The sequence below is a fragment of the Aythya marila genome (genome assembly GCF_965140915.1).
Source record: "Aythya marila genome assembly, chromosome: Z".
NCBI classification, from domain to species: Eukaryota; Metazoa; Chordata; class Aves; order Anseriformes; family Anatidae; genus Aythya; species Aythya marila.
In genome coordinates, this window is record NC_139080.1 from 13,789,459 (window position 1) to 13,809,456 (window position 19,998).

The 19,998-nt window shown below is 35.4% G+C and overlaps 1 protein-coding gene across 2 annotated transcripts in view; it reads right to left on the reverse strand.

The window, feature by feature from the left end:
- Positions 1–86: 86 nt before the first annotated feature.
- Positions 87–19,998, reverse strand: part of RICTOR (RPTOR independent companion of MTOR complex 2) — a 77,910-nt gene continuing 57,998 nt past the window's right edge. For both annotated transcript variants that reach the window (XM_082782850.1, XM_082782851.1), the window contains 13 exons: positions 19,701–19,810; positions 19,478–19,565; positions 18,743–18,835; positions 17,715–17,821; positions 16,872–17,101; positions 14,870–15,899; positions 10,851–11,028; positions 9,519–9,603; positions 7,976–8,209; positions 7,012–7,164; positions 6,114–6,237; positions 5,057–5,195; positions 87–4,888 (listed from right to left, as the gene is read on the reverse strand). In XM_082782850.1, the coding sequence (XP_082638976.1) occupies positions 4,814–4,888; positions 5,057–5,195; positions 6,114–6,237; positions 7,012–7,164; positions 7,976–8,209; positions 9,519–9,603; positions 10,851–11,028; positions 14,870–15,899; positions 16,872–17,101; positions 17,715–17,821; positions 18,743–18,835; positions 19,478–19,565; positions 19,701–19,810 (2,646 nt within the window). In that variant the 3' untranslated portion in view covers positions 87–4,813. The remainder of the gene's footprint in view (positions 4,889–5,056; positions 5,196–6,113; positions 6,238–7,011; positions 7,165–7,975; positions 8,210–9,518; positions 9,604–10,850; positions 11,029–14,869; positions 15,900–16,871; positions 17,102–17,714; positions 17,822–18,742; positions 18,836–19,477; positions 19,566–19,700; positions 19,811–19,998) is intronic.

Here is a 19,998-nt window from a genome sequence, read left to right on the forward strand (position 1 = left end):
TGTTTATTTGGAAAGCTTCAGGTTGTTCTAGTTAGTTAGCAACTTACAAATATAAATAAAGTTCCAACTCATTCCTACTGCTGAGAGGTACATATGAGACCAGAACAACTATAAGAAGTTGAAGTACATTTTATTAACAATGCATCCCTTTGATAAGATTACGCTTCAGAAGGCTTTTAATGCCCATAGACATGAACTGTACACACTATACAAAAAAAAAAAACACAAAAAAAATCAAGGTGGGCAATACCATTTTGGGACAAGCCTCTGTTTAAATTATACACAGCTCAATGCAATATTCTTACGGAAAATATATAAATACTTTTTCTTTCTATGTTACAGGTATACAATATAAATCAGATTTCAATGTCTGTTCAGTGACCTACAAACACTAGAACCTCCCAATATGTAGCAGCGTATTACTAAATAAAAAAAGACAATGTGGAACAGGGAGAATAAGTTTTGAGAGTTTCCTTGATCCCCACCTCTCCTTAGAACAATTAATTTACATAATCTCTTGTAATGCAGTTTTAGGGATGCTGACAGCCCAGTAAAGGAACAATTTTTCAATTAAATCTATAAAACATCTGCCTTTACTTCCTAAGACATTGCATCTTGTGCTGAAACAACCTATTCAGTGGTGAAATGGCATGTTACACTTTTTGGCATAAATTACATTTCTCAAATTAAATAGTGTATTTTACAAAGCAATTCAAGCAAAATGTGCAATTTCTGCATGCTGTGGCATTGCTATCAACCTATGTTACAAAAATAATCCAAAGAAAATCCACATTCTTTAATTGAAAACAACTATCCAGGGAACCAGAACTGAGTTAGACAAAAAAAAAAAAAAAAAAAGGGAAAGACATAGGAGCTTCTACCAAGATACAAATGTGTTTTCTAGCATGTTCCCAAAGGTCTTTTATAGTTCTCAGATTTTACTCTCACCTTGTACCCACCTTTAAAATGCACATGATAGCAGTAGCTAGAACTTAAAAGTAAAAAAGTTAGAAGCTTTCAACTGGCTCCACAGCAAAGCACCCAGTAACAGGACTGTGGTGCAGCCCTGTGGGAGGAGAACAGAGAGCTTGGAACTGCTCCAAAGCCTGGCCTAAATTCCTACACCTCAACTCCTCAGCTTGAGCTCATATTCACAAGCTAACATAAGATTCCTGAAGTCCAAAAAAACCAGATACCATGACAAGAACATAGACTATGAAGCAGGAACAACTCTGATCTCTTGCAGGGCTTTAATTATCTACCCTTTTGAAACACTTCTCAAAATAGCTACCCTTCTTCTTCAGGCACTGTGAATCAGTGATGGTGCTATAATTTTTTCATCTTCTCACTGCAAATTAGAACTCTCTCATTCAAGACATGTTTAAAACATAACAAAAAGATGAGTGGTACTCTTACTCCTTTTAAAATGTTTATAAGGCAGCTTACCTTAGTGTGCCACCCTTAACTACTGAATACTGTGACTTGGGAGAAAAAACATCCAACAAAGAAAACAAAGAGAGCACCTTTCAGGTACATGTGTCAAATAAAATATAAGAACTGCCACATGAGGAAAAGTGACCGTCTCCAGTACAAGATGCCAGGGGTCCAGCATGTAAGCTAAGTACCTCAAAGCCTGACCCATTTATGACAGCTGGGAGCATTCAGCATCTCAATTTCAGATACCAAAAACACCCCTTTCTCCAAAAGGGTACTCACACCACCCAGCCTTGTTCTCCTCCCTGCTCAGTGGAGAGAAACAGGTCATCCGGGAAATAATTCAGAGTGCTTTAGTCAGATCTCTGCCCTTTGGAAAGCGCCATACCTTTCCACTGACTGTAAACGACAACCAAGAAAGTAAGCCAGATAATTTAGTAGGCTAAATTTCATTGCTTTCATAGTCAATCTCTTCTTCCTGTGAAGGCTTTCACCTCAGACCTGTCTGAATATTCTGTATTAGCATATTCCATCAGTCAGGATTTTTCTTTGCCACAGCAAACTGAATTTCTATATAGTGTCAATAAGCACTATCTGCTTTAACAATTGTCTGACCATATCCCAAACCATTAGGACTGGAAAAAATATGAAGTGAGTGGTCTGTCAGCTTCCCTTCCTACCCTTTCTAGGAAAAGTGGAAGAATTCTTTATTAGGTTTAATACATGTACTTTTTTTTTTTTTTTTTTTTTTTTTTTTTTTTTTTTTTTAAGTTTTATCATGAAGCAAATAAAGTTCCAAAATAAGAATTTTTTTACGGGATATTTTAAAGAAATTGATAGAATTAGAAATTCACAGTTTATAACTAGACCAATATCAAATTCCTTCAATAATAGTATCCCTTCATTTGCCAATTAAAATGAAACACTAATGTGAGCTTAATGTAAATTAATTCTAGAAATGTATGTTATGTACAGACTTTACATCCTATATGCATACATGTTGAAATCTACTGACACTCATACACTTTTAGAAAAAACATTTAAACTGTATTTGCAGCAGTAATTCGTACATCAAGTTTCTGTTGTCATAGATCCCCAAACAAGCAAGTATTTCAGAAAAAGTAAGATGGAGAAGCTTTCAAAAGTATATTGACATTGCTTTTGCTTACCTTTTTCAGAGGCCTTCCTATTGCGCTTTCTACTTTAAGTGCTATTAAACTGGTAACAAATGAACAAGGGTGTTTTATTTAAATACAGGCGATAAAACTTGTTTATTTTGCTTAAATGCAGAAAAATAACATGGAGTTGTTTGATGTAACCCCATCTAGTTATTAAAACAAATCTCTTATACTCTAGCCTAACTGAGGTAGTGTTTGAAACTACGGTATAAGATACACCAGCCCCATTTTTGGGAAAACTACATTACTTCCTTTGGAGTATATACCACTATTTGGTCTACTTTGACTGAGATTTTGGTTTTTACAGAAGCATTTATTCCTTATGACCAGAGAATTCCAATATTAATGGTGTGGTATGTTTTCAGAACATTTCAAACATGTCTTGACATGTAGACATATTATTTGTGTCACTGACCACAAAAGATCTGAATAGGTTTCTTTTTGCTCCTTCTTTCAGTGGGAACTCATGAAATGACAGTCTCAGGAATTAGATTTTGCTACGAGCAGCAACTTACAAATCTGCTTTATGAGACCCTGATGGCATACAGTGCACATAAAAACTCAGTGAAGTGATACCTGCAAAGCAGTGCCTATGTGGCAAGATGAAATTTCCAATAAGAGCAAGTAAATTTCCTGTTTCACTGGGAATAATGTTTTACTGTTCACAAGACAACTGACTGAAATCTTCAGTAGCATAGCTAGTAAGAACGGGATTATGAGTATCAGGATAAATTTTCACTTATGTATTAATCAACAATTATAAAAAATGGTAAAAGTGAATGGATAAAAATACGTTCTACTTAGTACAGTCCAGCTGAGTTATTCTCCTATATCAAAATCAAAGGGCAACCCCTTCTATTACAGGCATTCTAACAAAGGTGGCCATGCTACTGTATATATATACACATTTGCATATATTTATATTACCTTTGTACAAAGGCTTCTGAATCTTTAGATGCATGATAAGTGATGGGGACTTTTACTTTTTTCATTAAGCTTGCACTCATTACTTTAGAAACCTCACTAGTAGCATAATAGCGTCAACTGTTTTCCTCATTAACAGTCACTGTATTATGTAACTTTTGCAACAAGTGTCAAACACCAATATAAAGTTTTAAGTCCTGCTGCTTCAAAATTTGTACTTAAGGCTTTTCACTACAATTATTAGTACTATTTGATGCTTGATTACTCATCCACTGAAAATTCAATCAAACCTTTGTTTTTACAAAAGGCTGTTTCCATGGAACTTGGAAAATTGCTCATATTACATCTTTTCACAAAAGCAGCGATGATTAATGTCTTCAAGTTTAGTTTATACAATATTCATTTATCTGATACAAATCATGCTTGTTAAAGATTTTTAGTTAAGAATAAGACCAACATTCATACTATATGAGCATGAGTGTAGTAACTGCAAACACATGCATATCATTCAGGGAAAACAATTTGATTCCAGCATTTTAGCTTTAAATGATTTGTTATTTTAAAATCAAACTGTAGTGAAAATCCTTAACTGGTTCAGATAAGATACATATATGTAAATGTAATGAAATTGGAGAGACTGCTAATAAAATGACTTAAAACTACAGTAATATTAAAATAACTTAAAGGAAACCTCAGATTCACAGAGGCTTTTTTTTTCTGTCTGAAGTTACAAATCCCCCAAGTAGTGTTACAAACAGTACAAAAACCAACAGAGAAGAGCTAACATTTATCCCCTGGTGTCCATGATCACAGCATGGCTCCCCATTGCTGACAACGGAATGCACCCTCATCTCACCAACTCCTGGTATGCTGGGTTTTAAAACAAAACAAAACAAAAACAAACAAAAACAAAAAGCAAGGCATCATTCTGCTTCTCCAGAACAGAATTAGAAGTCAATCAAGTCAATCATATAAGATGTCTCTGTGTTCTGTTTTAAATTTATGGTTAAAAAATGAAATGAAAACTTGTGGAGGTGTTCAGTGCTCGGCTCTTGCATATTCTGGTAATTACTATTATTAGAACTATGGTAATGTTTAATATATCCCCAAGGGGCTCAAAAGTTGGTTGAGGAAGAAAGTTATCGGTTCACTCTTCAGGTACCAGTAGCTTCTGGAACGGTCTAGAAGATGATGATCCAAACTTTATTTTCCAGTCAATCAGAAGTTGTCTGAGGATTTCAGAAAGTCTGTATGCAATGCACTGCGTGGAACAGACGTCAGGATTCAGCTGATGTATCAATTACAGGTTGTTTTGTTGGTGTTGCTAAAATAGCCTCTGCTTCCTCATGCATCTAAAAGACAGACAGACGAAGTATTAATGTTGTTAGAAATTCTACCAGAATGACATCACAAAATGTTTTTTTTTTTTAATACATGCCTGAAAACATTACTCAGAACATGAAACCTGCACCCCTTTGGCACATTTTGGTGAATTCAAAGCATCTCAACCCTCCACTTACTTGTAAGAACTGCACATCTTGAAATAGCTCCTGAATGAATCTTCGAGATGGGAGTCGAAATGTACAATGTGCTAACAAGTAGGACACCTCAGAGTAAAGGCATATGTCATCAAATGCTTGGGGATACTTCTCCTTAATTCTGATCAACAGGAAAAACAGAATTTTAAAAGTCCTGAGCAGATTTCCATCATATTTTTAAAAACTGTTAAGTTTTGATTGTCATCATTAAACTAGAGCTCTTCAGTAATAAGGCATTATAAATTCTGGATATGAAGAAGAACAATCAGAACAGACAGCACGATTTTCTACCAAACTGGAAGAAATCTCTATTGATGACACCAAATAGAATATATCTAACTTCAAAGGATGTACGGAGCACCTGAGATCACCAATGCTAACAGTAGAATTTGAAAGATAACAGCGTATCAAAGACAACGCTCCCATATGTACCAACAATACTAAAAATAAATATGGAAAATCTAACTTAATATCTGTATTTTATAAGTAAAATGAACACTACCGAATTTTCGTTTAGCAGCTGATGGTTTTTAACATCACTAGTCCAGAAATTTACACTTTTTATTATGTTTAGTACATATACATTATTCCTGTATTTTTAACAGGAGTTTTGCCTGCAAATTAATGCCAGTGGTTGCATTGTTTCTTAAAACAGATTTGTGTTTCTCAAGTTACTTTCAAATTGTCACTCTGGTTACCTGATATATCTTGCTTGGCACAAATAAACATGAAATAATTACCGTTTCTTTTTCAAAGATTCAGGACATACTGAGTTTACAATGAAACATCACTACAGTTAAATTACTAATTTGAAAAAGAGTGGTAGGAGTATGACAATGAAAATGGAGCAAATAATATTATATGGAAGATCATTTCCTTAGCTTTTACATTATGTTCAGCAGCTATCTTCAGTAATCCACAATAATACCTGCTTGATGGCATTTTGAAAAGTCAGAATCAGGTGAACCACTATCTCAGAGAACTTAGAAAATACGTACAGCTAAATATTGACCAAACATTTGAAATGTATTTAACTTACGTCAGGAGTCCAGTTTCATGGCCCTTAGTTCCCACTGAACTACTCAAATTGATTACTAAACGTAAGACTTCTTTCCGCAGAAGTATTCTGCACACTGGTGTATCATCTGGGATTGATTTTACTCCTGGAAAAATAAATTCAACCATATGAAGTTCAAGCAGGAAGTCTTTGGTTATGCTAATCTTATGCCACGGAAGTCTGTTTTGGCATTTTATATACATGTGCATACACACAAACATGTACACAGATTTACATATATATTATGAACTACCAATAAATATCCTAATTAAAACTTAAAATTAAAAATTTTAACATAAGATCATTTTTTTTCCAAGATGAACTTCATAAGTTCTGTGAGACGTGGAAGAACTGAAAACTAACACTGAGATTCAACTACAGTTCTGTCTCTATCACTAACGCATGCTGCTAGGGTATTACCTTCTCTGTTTGTATCAAATCCTAGAAGCTAGCAACCAGCTACTTCATAACAAATTATCATAATTCAAAATAGAAAACGCAAGTCTAGTAGCAAAACCTCTCTCTAACAGAAATTTAGTAATTTTGTTTTTAAAAACTTTTTTTTCCCCTACAGTTGGGTAAAAAAAATCATTTTGATTGCAAGGTAGGACACAGAGCTGTTTAATTATCTGCAAAAGGTTGTACAGCATAAGCAGAACAGTTTTAAAGTATGTTCTTCTATTTCCTTAATAACAGGCAATGCATCTACCTTCCTGGATAGGGCACCTACAGATGGTTTGTTTCTTGTTGTTTGGTGTTTGTTTTTGAGTAATGGACATTACTTTATTGCAGGAAGTACAAATGAAGTATTATTCTTTCATAACACTTAACAATACTTTAAGAACTATAGCTTCTAATAATATACGGTTTTCAAACTTACCTAGTACAAGTTCTGTACTTTTGGTGCTGCTAGCTGAACCATGAGATACTGCATCACTACAGCCCGAAATTCCAGAAAATTTGGAGGAATGAACATCTAAGTGATTGTGTATGGTCTGCCCACACCAGTCAGTATATGGAATGTCTGAGAAATCTAACAGAAACAAGATATCACGTCTCTGTTACTTGTATTTTTTCTTACCTGAAATGCTTTTCATATTTTCCAGCAACGTTATTTATGCAATACTCTGATGCACTACGTATGGTAAATGTCAACATACAAAAGAGATGAAAACTAGATTTTAGACAAAGCATGCTAAAAGTGTTTTTAAAACACTATTTTGAATCTTAAAATTCTTTCATAAAAACAACCAACTCTTAAGCACTGACAGAAGTCTAATAAAAATGCATTCACATGTACAGCTCTTACTGATAAATCTATGCTTTTCTGTATAAAAGAGATGGATTTTGTATATGCACAAGTTCTTAGTTCATAGTAATTGTTACAGGTCATGCAGAATGGGCTCTGACTTCAACAGAAAGGTGTGACAATCAAGGATTATTCTGGGAAGTTTCACTACACATAACCTTTGATATTTCGGATGCAAAAAGATGAATGTAAAATCCTAACATTTAAGTTCTTGTGCATTTAATAGCGCATTAAAACATATTGGTTTGAAAGGATTTTGGGAGACTACCTAGTTCAACTCATTTAACAAAGAAAGGATCACTTCAAAATTAAATCAGATTACACTATGAAGAGTTTTTCCCCTTTATGTTCAACTGGAATTTCTTTTATTACAGCACATGTCCATGACCTCCTGTTCTTTGGCTCTGCAACTCTACAAGAGAGCCAGGGCCAGGTTCTTGACAATCTCCACATGGCATTTGAGGACTAAAAAAAGATGAATGCACCACAGCTTCCTCATTCAGTTTCATCACACATCCCCAAAAGAAACACTAACCTGTACGAGTATATGAAGAGTTCACTTTGTTGTTAGGCTGATAACCCAGAATTTGAATACAGACACAATAAAGGCAGTTTTCATCTGTGTGCTCCTGTAGCCCTGTATCCTCTGTATTTTCTAAAAACTGGGAGGCATCAGAACGGCTGGTATTCATTATTTCTGTGAGACTGATCTGCTGTCGGAGCATCTGAAAAGGACTTTTGACTACATCGCCTGTACCTGATGGAAGACCTGTAGATAGGCAGATACCAGGAAAAAACACATACAACAGTTAATAGAACATTCTTTGAATTAGATTTCCCCTGTTAAGGCTAAGAGTAGAAGATCTAGAAAGACCTAAACCTTTTTTTTTTTAATTTGAATAGTTAAATTCCCAAAATTTCTTATAGCATTCCAGAAATAAACATAGTTTTTTAGTCTCAGCTAAATACTATATAACAGAATGTTGCAAAGGATAGACCTCAATCTCTAAACACCTACTGTACAAAGGCAGGGTCAATTCCAATATTGTATCAACAACTGTAACACCCATATGTTACAAATTTTCATAGTATCAAACAACATTGGTAGAATATATCAGGTGTATAAATGATACATGCAAATGAAAACAATTTAAGAACACTAACTTAGTGCCTCTAACAGCAGGAAACTCGATTCAGTAATGTAGAAACAGGGCTAAGAAATTTCAGTGATGGGCTCTTCCTTGGATGGAAAGCACCAACATACACAATTTTGAATGGAAGTTACTTTATAACAAGACTCAGCAAGCTACAGAAACACTTTCAGGAAAAACAGCTTAATATATTATACTGATAACACATAAAAAAAGATCTTCAAGCAATCTTCTTGTAATAAAGGTCTAGTTAACTAGGACTAATAAAGGTCTAGTTAACTAGGACTACAGCTATTCTGCACTACTTTAGAACCAGTATCTATGTTTTGTTTTTGTTTTTTGTTTTTTGCCCTACTAAAAAGACACATTGATGCTCTACAGTTTGTCTACTCTCAAAGTAGAAAGAAAACCCTTTCCAGAACAAGCCAAGAATTACAGAGCACTTGCAATTCTCTTGTACTACATTTCATCATCTCCACTGATAAACTGCCTTGGAAACAACAGAAATACAAAATTTACTTTCCAAAATATACATGTAACAACTTTATTGTTCCTAAAAACTCATGGGTAATTAAAGGGAGTCAAAATGTAATAGCTCAATTTCTATTTGGCATTATATTTTTCTTTCTTAGCTTAAATTGTTTCTTTCTCTAATGCGCTATTGCTTCCAGTCTTCCTTCAATTAGCATTAGCTCATATTACAGTCAAAGATACATAGACATACTTCAATTTATTAGATCAAGTTCACGTTGAAACAACAGTGCATTATCTTGTCACAAAAATTAAATGAGTGGTCCAGTATCCCTAAATCCAGAACACAGCTCTCAAATAACCTTCTCAGTAAAGAGAAATAGCCAAACCAACATCCCACCCCAAACAACATATGTACAAATAAAGAAAATTACAATAGAGGAACAAAAACAATACCTCCTGCATCAGGTGCAAAGACCCTACCTCCACGGTCATCAAATGGAGGTGTAGTTTTTTTCTGGAAATATGGAGTCTCCTTTACCTGGTATAGTCAGGTGATAATCAAAATTAGCATGGGTGATAATCATACCGAGAGGAAAAAAAGATTTTGTGAGGACAATTTCAGGAAAAAGATCTAATTAGAGGATGAAATGAAGAAGGAGCCTTGAGTACTAAAGAAATGCCAATGAAAACAAAAAGCATAAATTTGTGAACGAAAATTTAATAATCAAATCTTATAAACAGAAAGCAAATAGACAAACAGTGGTGACAGGCTGTAAGAAAATCAGTGACCCAGAAGTGAGTACTAATGATCTCTACGATACTGGAGATCTCAGGAGGGCAAAGTAAGAACACCCAGGCCATTTAAACGTTGCCTGTAAAACACTGTAGAATTGAGTGGTGTTGTAGAGTTGAGAGAGAAGAAATGAAGCAACATAAAAACACCATAAAGACTGAAAGAAAAAAGAGAAAAAGTCATTTCACAAAGGAAACAAACCAGTATGATAGAAGATCTTGCCTTTGCTCTATCTTCAGTAGTTTTTAAGATTTGTAGAAAGGAATCAAGGTATGAAAGGCAAAAATTAAATAAACTAAAAATGAGAAAGACACTAGTTTACCTGTGACATAGACCATGTCCTGTCTTTGACAATTATGTAATGGAATATTAAAATTAATAAAAATTATGATGCATCACTGTTTAAATTGTAATGTATTTAAACTAAGCAGAGAGATAAAGGCAAATAAGACATCGAAGTAACCAGTTTTTAAGATACATACCTCTGAAGTTACGGCAATACAATTTAATGCTATGATGATAAACATACTAATGGAGTAATATTAAATCAAAATCACTGTAGCAGAAAGTTTACTGTGGGATTACATACGTGATTTATAGTTGACTAATGAACTAGTTGGCCAGTTGAACTAGTTATCTACTAGTTGGCTGAAGAGATATTAAAAATGACCGTAGACTATATTAATTTTAGTATAAAAACTAGCTGCCAACTAAAATCCCATGAAAGTATATTTATGCTGCCATTGTTTAATGCTCTTCTAACCTATTCTGTTATTTGTCTAATAACACAAAGCAGACTAGTACTTTTCAGACTACTGCTTTTCTGTTAACTGGGTTAGAAAAAAAACCTCTTGTTCTCCAAAATGCATTCCTTGAGAGTACCACAACCTGTTCTCTTTCTATAGATCTGATCTATTCTAATGAAAATGCAACTGTTCGTTACCTTTCAGTAAGAAAGTGTGAACAAACCCACTATGTTAACACATACATACCTGAAATATTTCATTGATATCCACTGGGAGAGCAAGGCCAATGTAATCATCAGAGCTTCCATATGTAGCATTAGAAACCATGGAGCGAACAGAAGAGGAACGCTGAAGTGTATTTTGATTAATAGGACTTAATAAATCTTCTTTATCTAATGAAGCATAACTTAAAGCTTTCATGAACCTGTAACATTAAAATAATAATTATAATCTTGGTAAGTCTGTCATTTTTTATACAATACAGATTAGGACTGTGGTCACAAAGACTACCCTCATCTTCCCATTGTGGAACCCAGAGCTTGTTACTCTTAATCTATAGCTATAGGCTCATTTTTGTACTGTTTCATGTTGTATTACATCATTTGGCAGTTCCTAGGGTAAAAAGATGTGATCTTCGGAAGCCCTGGGACATGGACATGAAAGATATCTGCATGAAACTTAAAAAGCTGCCAACCCTGTAAAAGCAACCCTGCAGAAATCTTCTCCAGCTTCAGTCTGCGCAAGTGCATAGCCCAGAAACAAATCAGTGAAGATGTAGGCTTTTAAACTGCTAAGTCTCATTTTTTGAGCACACCTATCTATATTCAGAATGTAGCTTTACTGGATATTCACAAACTCAGACCTAAGCAGGCACCTCCCTGCAAACATGAAGTGTGGACATGCTAGGTACCAGAGAGACAAATGGGGAACACTTTTTCCTGTGCTCTAAGGGAGACTTAGTGGGTGACTTTTAAGTGTGGAAGGTCATTTTAGTCAACTTAATAGTATGAAGAACAAACTTGAGGCTGCACAGTGAGCAGTGCTAAGTGTGGCAAGTAAATGGAGGAACAAACAGAAAAATAGGCTGGGAAAATAAGAAAGGAGATTGGAGGTTGGAGAACATGCCCCTCAGCACAGGTCAGAGTTCTGGTAATGGAAGTCTCACATGGCCACCTCTCATTTTAGTTCTCATTCAAGATTAAAGACCTATAAATGCTTTCTGTTAACTGAACTAAAGCAGATTGTCTATGCAGAGGAATAAAACTTCCTACTCCAACACGACCATATAAGTGCTAATATGCCATGACAAACTTCTCCTTTTCATCACCTTTCCTACACTAAATGGTTTTAAAAGGAAAAAACAAACCACACCTCATTATGGCTTATGTTAAAAAAGAATTAAAATTGAAAAGGTAAGAAAACATAAGTATTAAAAATACTAACTATGCACAGCACATAAGAACTATTACACCACTGTCATGACTTTGGCTGGGATACAGTTAATTTTTTTCAGAGATGTTTATATGATGCTGTGGTTTGGATTTTTGATGAAAACACACTGATGGGTTGGTTGCTGTTGAGCAGTGCTCAGACAAATCCCAGGATGTTTCAGGAAGGGGGGACATCTGGAGTGATGGCATTTGTCTGCCCAAGAAATCATTACAGGTGATGAGCCCTGCTGTTCTGGAGGGGCTGAACACCTCCTGATGATGGGAAGCAGTGAGTGGGTTCCTTGGTTTGCTCTGCCTGAATACACGGCCTTTGCTTTACCTGGTGAGCTGGCCTTGCCTCAACCCCCGAGTTCTCACACTTCTACCTCTTTGATTCTCTCCCTCTTCCCGCTGGGTGAGGGATGAACAGCTGTGTGGTGCTGAGCTGCCTACCAGGGCTAAACCACAATGACCAAAGCTTAATTACAAAAATCACACATTATTTATTCAGTGGAATTACTGCCTCATTTAATGCATAGTACATGACTGAACTGCACTGAAAAAGACTGCATGTATTGGCCAAAGGAGCACTGCTTTATTCACAGCAGAAGGGTAAAACATTGAGTAAAATGAGGCAATAATGTAATTATAGGCAAAAAATAATAAAGTCAGGGAAAATAAATTTGGAGAAGTTGATTTTATCACTCAGCCACAAATTCAGTGTTACTGACAAACATACTGACTTTTTAATAAAAAAAATAATTTACAGAACAATTTTCTACAGGAATCTCTACATGCTTTCCAAGTTTCAAATTTTATTAGCACGGCAGCTGAATGATCCTACCAAAATTTGAACAATTCTATGTAATATTTACAAATGGAGAAGGAAGGAAATTACTTCAAATTATTACAGTCTAGGAGCTAAAGTACAGCAAACATTTGATTTCTTAGGCTGAACATTCTACCTCAAAAATAACTTCCTATAATTTTTTGGTTTCAATATGCAATTAGAGCATCTTCCCATCCCTAAGAGTTTAACAAATTTATACGGAGATAAGAATAAACTGTTGTGTTTTGATCTTGTGAGACTCAAGACACTATTATACAATGGGAAAATGCATAAGAGATTAGAGACATCACTAGTTTTCCCAATACTACCTAATTCTGACCAATGTTAGTTACAGTTGCAGTGACTTGCCATTAAGACTCAAGTCAGACTTCAAAATACAGATAGTTACTAATTGCATTAGTTATCTCACAATAAAACATTCAACCATTGCTCTCATTACAAAATTACAAAATTCCAGATCTAAGCATTAATCCTAAAAGTTTGCCCCGCTTCTCCTGGAAAAGCAACTGGATACATTACAAATAGGGCCAAGTGCTGGTAAGTTTTCATGAAATCATGTCTGGAGTTAATTAGGAGAGAGCACTATGATAGGATTTGAGACATGCACCTTGACATTTTTGACTGGTCTTTAAAAACAGGTGAAAAACTTTGCCTTACAAAACATATGCAAAGAAATAAGCTTTTCAACCTTTTGACAGAATGAAGCAAGTACAAAAATCACTGAAGCTAATTGACCACTACTTGCTATTATCATCCGAATTTGTGAATAAAGCATGGAAGTCTTTCATAAGACTCACAGAAAGTTGGCTTTGGAAGACAAAAGGGATAGAATCTCTTCCCATTTTACTACTTGCACAGCAGTTAAGGGTAATATTTAACTGGAAGCAGTAATTTATGCTAAAATTAAACAGAACACAATGATTCAGTGGATAGACTATGCTGTTACCAAGAAAGAAAAACACACAAACTAGTTAAATTAAACCCTTCCCAATCAACTATATCTAGCTAAGACAAGCAACCATCTTTTGCAATATATATAACTAATTTTTTAACCTTCTCAGAAGGATGACAACTTCAGTCATTTTGGTTCAATGGTACATAGGTCAGCTCAAATCCTTGCACAAGATACCATGACCAGCGAAGCACTAGAAATACTGAACACTGGAATCACTGAACACTGGAATCGAGGGCTACAAACTCTTCAAAAGAGACAGGCAAGGAAGAAGGGGTGGAAGTGTTGCCCTCCATGTTAAGGAATAGATTGATTGAAAAAAGCTGCCTTTGAGAAACAGCCACAGACAGATTGAGAGCTTGTGGGTAAAAGTTAAGGACCACAATAAATAAAGGACATGTGGTTGGGGTCTACTACAGGCCACCTTATCAAGGGAAGTCTGTTAAGCCTGTTATCTACTTGTACTTCTGTAAGGCCTTCGACACAGTCCCACATGACATCCTGATCTCTACATCGGATATATATGGACTTGATAGGTGGATAATTCAGTGAATAAGGAATTGGCTTGAAGGTCATACCGAGAGAGGGGTTGGTCAACAGCTCGATGTCCAAGTGGACGCCAGTGACAAGTGGTGTCCCTCAGCGGTCTGTCCTGTTTAATACATTTATCAGCAATACAGGATCAAGTGCACTGTCAGCAAGTTAACAGGTGACACCAAGTTGAGTGGTGTGTTTGATACAACAGAAGGAAGAGCTGCCACCCAGAGGAACCTGGACAAGCTTGAGAAGTGGGCTCATGTGAACCTAAGGAGTTTCAACTATTTTTTTTTTTTTTTACAGCACTCAGGAATTTCTCATTAACCTATTCTTCTCTTAATATCAGTACTGCTCTCAGTGGAGATATCTAGCACCCTGCAATAACTGTCACTTTTAGATGAAGTTGGAAAACAGAAAAAATATTAGAACAGTATGTCTCTAATTTAATTGCTTTTCTAGCTTTGAATAAAGAAATTAGCACAAAATAACCTCTTACCTGCTTGGCGTTAGCCGAGAATCCAGGCTGCCAGACTTCATGGTAATAGTGTCAGTAAAAAGCACATCCTTTGCTGGAGATGCTAGGGCTTCTGAGTGAGATAGTGAAGGATGCATCCTCTGCTGTTGTAAGCGTTTTAGTGTAGCATAACCAAAGGCATCTCGAGAACTTGTGTAGCTGAAATTATAGTCAGCAAGACTCTTTATTGTAGCAAGAGAAGGAGCTTTAAGAGACTGAGCTCTTCGAGGAAGCGTATGAGAAGACCCTGGGGGTACCAGTGATACAGAGTTTGATTTTGAGAGAGGCAGGTGGTTAGACTGTGGTGTTGAACAGTGAGATGGTTTAACTGTTTTTGTGCTTACCACAGTACTCAAACTTCCACAGTCAGTGTCTACATTTGTAGTGTCCACACCTACAGTCTCCCTTGAAGGGCTAGAGCTCATTGAGCTTATGCCACTTGTTGTGGTATCTGTATTAAAACTTAAGCTACGGCTCTTGAAATGTGTTTGTGTAGTACCATCTCCTATTAGCCTTTCTCTGCTTGTGTTTTCCCGGTGAATTTCATTTCCGAGACCTTTTGGCAGCTTCAAGTCATTTTCACCAATACTCGGGGTACTATCAGTATCTTCCATGTGCTTACTTCCAACAAAAGAAGTTTCTAATCGTAAAGTCTGGATTTTAGGAACTCTGAAAACAGGGTTGAAATCTTCACCAGTAGGAAAGTCTATGCTACCGGAAGGTTCTGTTACAGTACGATTTCGCCTCAAGCCCGATTTACTGTCAGATGATGTCAGCTTTCCTCCTTTTGGATCACTGCTACTCCTGTGTTTTTTATTAGGGAGAGTAAGTGAATTTAGAATGCGATTTTTTACAAGTCTGCTAGAGGAAAAAAAAGGAAAGGGACTACGGTCTTTGTCCTTTGAAGGTCCAGGTCTGTCATAAAATATTTGTTCTGCATCTTCTGTAATATCTAGGAAGAACGTACTAGTTGAAGTACTACCAAAACGGTCATCCTCCATGATGAACATACCTGAAATGAGATGAGACTTTTGTCAATAGAAACAATCATTTCTTCAACATGCATCAACTGAATCATGCAAAAGCAACCTATTCAATAAAAGCCCAAACTGCAGAGCATGTGGTTTATTGCAATTTTAAATTCAACGTTTTTTCTTCAGAACTTAGCACAGTAAATGAAGTATCTTCAGGAATACCTGAGCTGCATGATTCTGTGCTTCAAAAGAAAAATCACAGGATCTTATTTCAGTGCATACATGTATAACCAACTACTAAGACTACAACTGATACACTCCTTTAATGATATCTAAACATGCTGTATTTCTGCATTCAAATTCCAAATATCAATAACACTAACGATTTAAATATAGCAAGGCTATATATACTATATTTGAGACATCAACAACAAGAAAATAAATGTGCATTTGAGTATGCAGTTTTCTGTAGGGTATTGCAGCAAACTACCATGACTTATCCAAGTGATAAGACAAGGGGAAGTGGCCTCAAGTTGCACCAGGGGAGGTTTAGTTTGGACCTCAGAAGAAATTTCTTTACTGAGAGAGTCGTGCAACACTGGAATAAGCTGCCCAGAGAACTGGTTGAGTCACCATCCCTGGAGGTCTTTGAGAAACAAGTAGATGTAGAACTTAGTAAAATGGCTTAATGGGAGACTTTAGTACTAGATTACAGGTGGAACTAGATAGAGGTCTTTTCCAACCTGACTGATTTTTATGACTTGACATAAAAATTAATAAACTGCCCTAATGTTAAAATTCCTTACCTTGATGCCAAACATAAATCTAAGATGTTGTTTTCTCACTTGTCTACATCTCTTTGAATGTATGTAAAACTGTCCCCTGGCTTGCACTTTTCTCTGTTGGTAATATCACCTTTGAACCACTTGCCTGAACCTCATCCTGACAAGAAGTTGATAACAACAACAGAATACTTGTTTTGTCTTCTGTCTTTTTTTTTTTCAACTTACTTGAAGGTGCAGATTCACTTTCGCTGTTATGCCTAGAACTGGTGGACTCAGAGTTCAAGCTAAGAGTACTGGGTATAGAAGAAAGTTCATTGCAGAGCTGCTCCATGTCATCAGGGACCACTGGCCAAGGCTGTCTACGACTGTGTCTCACTGCATCCCAGTTGTGATGCTTCAAAATGTCACATCCTTGTTTAGTTTTGGCTATTAGACCAAGCACGTAGACACACGTTCTGTATTTAACGTATATATAGAAAAAAGAGCAACAATAATAGCATCTAATTTAACTAAGCTTTTCTCCTTTTTTTGAAAGGAAAGTTTCAAAACAGTTCAGAAGAAACTTCACAAAATTGCCACTTTTTGTTTCTGATTTTCATTTGTAAATCAGTAGAAACTTCAGTACACTAAAATATCCAAAATGCATTAAGAAATATAATATATAAAAATGAAACTATCATGCTTTTTGTAATAATTCAAACATTGATACAGTAGCACTATTAGGCAAAAGAGTCTAATTTATGCTGTCTTTTAAAGACTCAGAATAAAAAAGATAAAATAAAAATGATGAAATAATAAATCAATTCCAGAGATATACACTACATATTTGAATTACTTTTTAAAGGAGGCAAAAAGTAATATAATTCCCCCCCACAAATTTTGTTTGCTTGTACTTTTGAACTTCCCAAACAATTCTGAGAATCCTCTCAAACACTGTCATCAATAATCCTTAATAATTGATTAACAAATCAATGGCAAAATATATATCCATGTGAATATAGTACAGGCATTTGAAAACCTACTGGAACTATCATCTTTAGATTTTGTTTAATAATTAAATACACATACCCTCTAACAGAGAGAACCTCGCAGTGTTGGGCAAGCATCATTATATCAGGAATTACATTCTCCTCTTGAAGCAAATTAAGACCCCAATTTGATGATCCAATATTGCCCTGCAATAAAAAATAGTTTGTCAAGTAAGTTTTGATTTTGATGGGATCTGAAGCACCGTTGATGTAAAGTATTCAACACTTTTGTTTGTAAGTAGTAGAGTTCCCATCCACAACCTCTTAAAGGTATCAGAGCAGTTTCTCCCTCCTTTTTAATATCACTTAGTCATGCCATTGGAATCTCCAAATCCAGCAAAGGACTGAGGATACTTGTAACAGCTACGACTGCCACAGGTAACTATTACGTATTTCTCAGTTTACCAGTTCTACTATAGCCAGCAGTGTAATTTTTTTTTAAACTTATTTTACATTCCTCTTAAACAGGCATATTATTACATACCTACAATGTCTTCCAGTAATAGTCACCCTGAACAAGTGTTCCGAAACAAATTTTGGGGAATACAGAAAAAAGGCAAATGAACACTTAAGGTGGCAAAGCAGCTTTAGAAGTGCAGATTGGATAGACACACTAGTTTTTTTCCAGGTTATCCACAGTACTGAGGATGTCATAACCATATATTCACAGGCAATCATCAGCAGCAGAAACTTTCCTCGAAAAACTTTGAATTTTGGAACACTACAGTAGATGTATCACACAGCAAGTTGTAATCTCTGGCTTCATACTAATACTGTTGTTACATGTGGCAATCTGTTCTTTATATTTGTAAAAAGTGTCAACAAAAAAAGCTCAGAATAAAACAGATGCAGTGAACAATCTTCGTCTGTTATTCCAGTTATGGTACAGAATACCAGGTTGGCTGGGGGAAGAATAAGTTGCACATTTTATGAGAAAAATACCTAAACAGTGTGTTTTTTTGTTTTTTTTTTTTTTTTTTTTTAAAAGGATTTTGCTTAGATATTTCAGAATCAGAAGTTGTAACAGAAGTCAAACAGCTGCAAAAAGATTGTAAATCTATTACTAACCAAGGCCCAAAGGGCTGCTTTCAGCTGCTTAATTCCTTCCCACTTATCCAGCATTGGGGAACGAACAGTGTAACTCAGATCCGTAACGATACTCTGATGGAGAAAAACAAAAATCAAAAATGAGACACAGACCTCGGTGAAACAGGTTTTCTTGCATTTTTAGCAAACAAGGAACTAATTTGAAGTACACACCCTGAAATAAATAGTCATAGTTGTGCCATAGTAAGCATAAATTAGTATCAGTGGTAATGAAGGTGGAAAAATGTAACGTAACCAGTGAATGCATCAGGTCAATTTGGATTTTATATGGGTAGCGTTCATCAGTTTAATACAGGAAATTATATAACTTTTCAATTGATTTTTTCAACTATTAAATATAATTCAAAACATAATTTTGTAAATTCACATTAAAATTCAATTTAATTAAATGAAGAACTGATTCTTATACACAGATTAAAAAAATATTCCTACTTGTAAGCTGCTTTACTAGCTGCTTTACTTCTTTTTTTACTAGCCATTTTAAGAAAAATAGTGCAAGGTATTTCTGATATTTCAGCGCCCAGAAAGAATTTTACATGAAATTTACATGAATTTTTTGGCTCCAAAACACTTGAGACTTTCATAATCTATTTATTTTGCAGTGACTGTTTAAATGACATCTCTTGAAACATTTTCTTAAAGAAAGTTACAGTACTCTTTAAAATCATTCAAATTTTAAATCATTGCTATCCTCACCTGAGACTCCAATAAATGGCAGCCTGTTTTATGGTGCACTAGTTGGCCATAAAGGTGAACTGGAAGGTAGACATGTGGTCGCTGTAATCTGGTAGGAAGAAAAACCATATCCTTTTTCAGGAATTCTGAAGCTTTCCATTAATGTAAGTTACATTGCATTGTAATACAATGAGTTACTCTTCATCTTTTTCAGATGAAGAAGATTCTTGTGGTGAGTGTTTACCTTTGATTGCTCCGACGAACATAGTTATCACCATCAACAGGTTTGCGATATGTTGTAAGTGCTTCATTAAGTTGTTCTTCAATCAACTCAACATACTTTAAGTTATATTCCTAAAATAATATAGACAAATGTTGATACACTACGTTCAGGTGGTTTATTTTTTATAGTAAGGTACTTTATAAGGAAGGAACAATTGAAGTGCTTAATGAAGGATGAATTTCTTTATAATTTGAATGTGGTGCTCACCACAAGTACTGTACTTCATATATAGGATTTTGCAGAGTCAATTGATTCCATA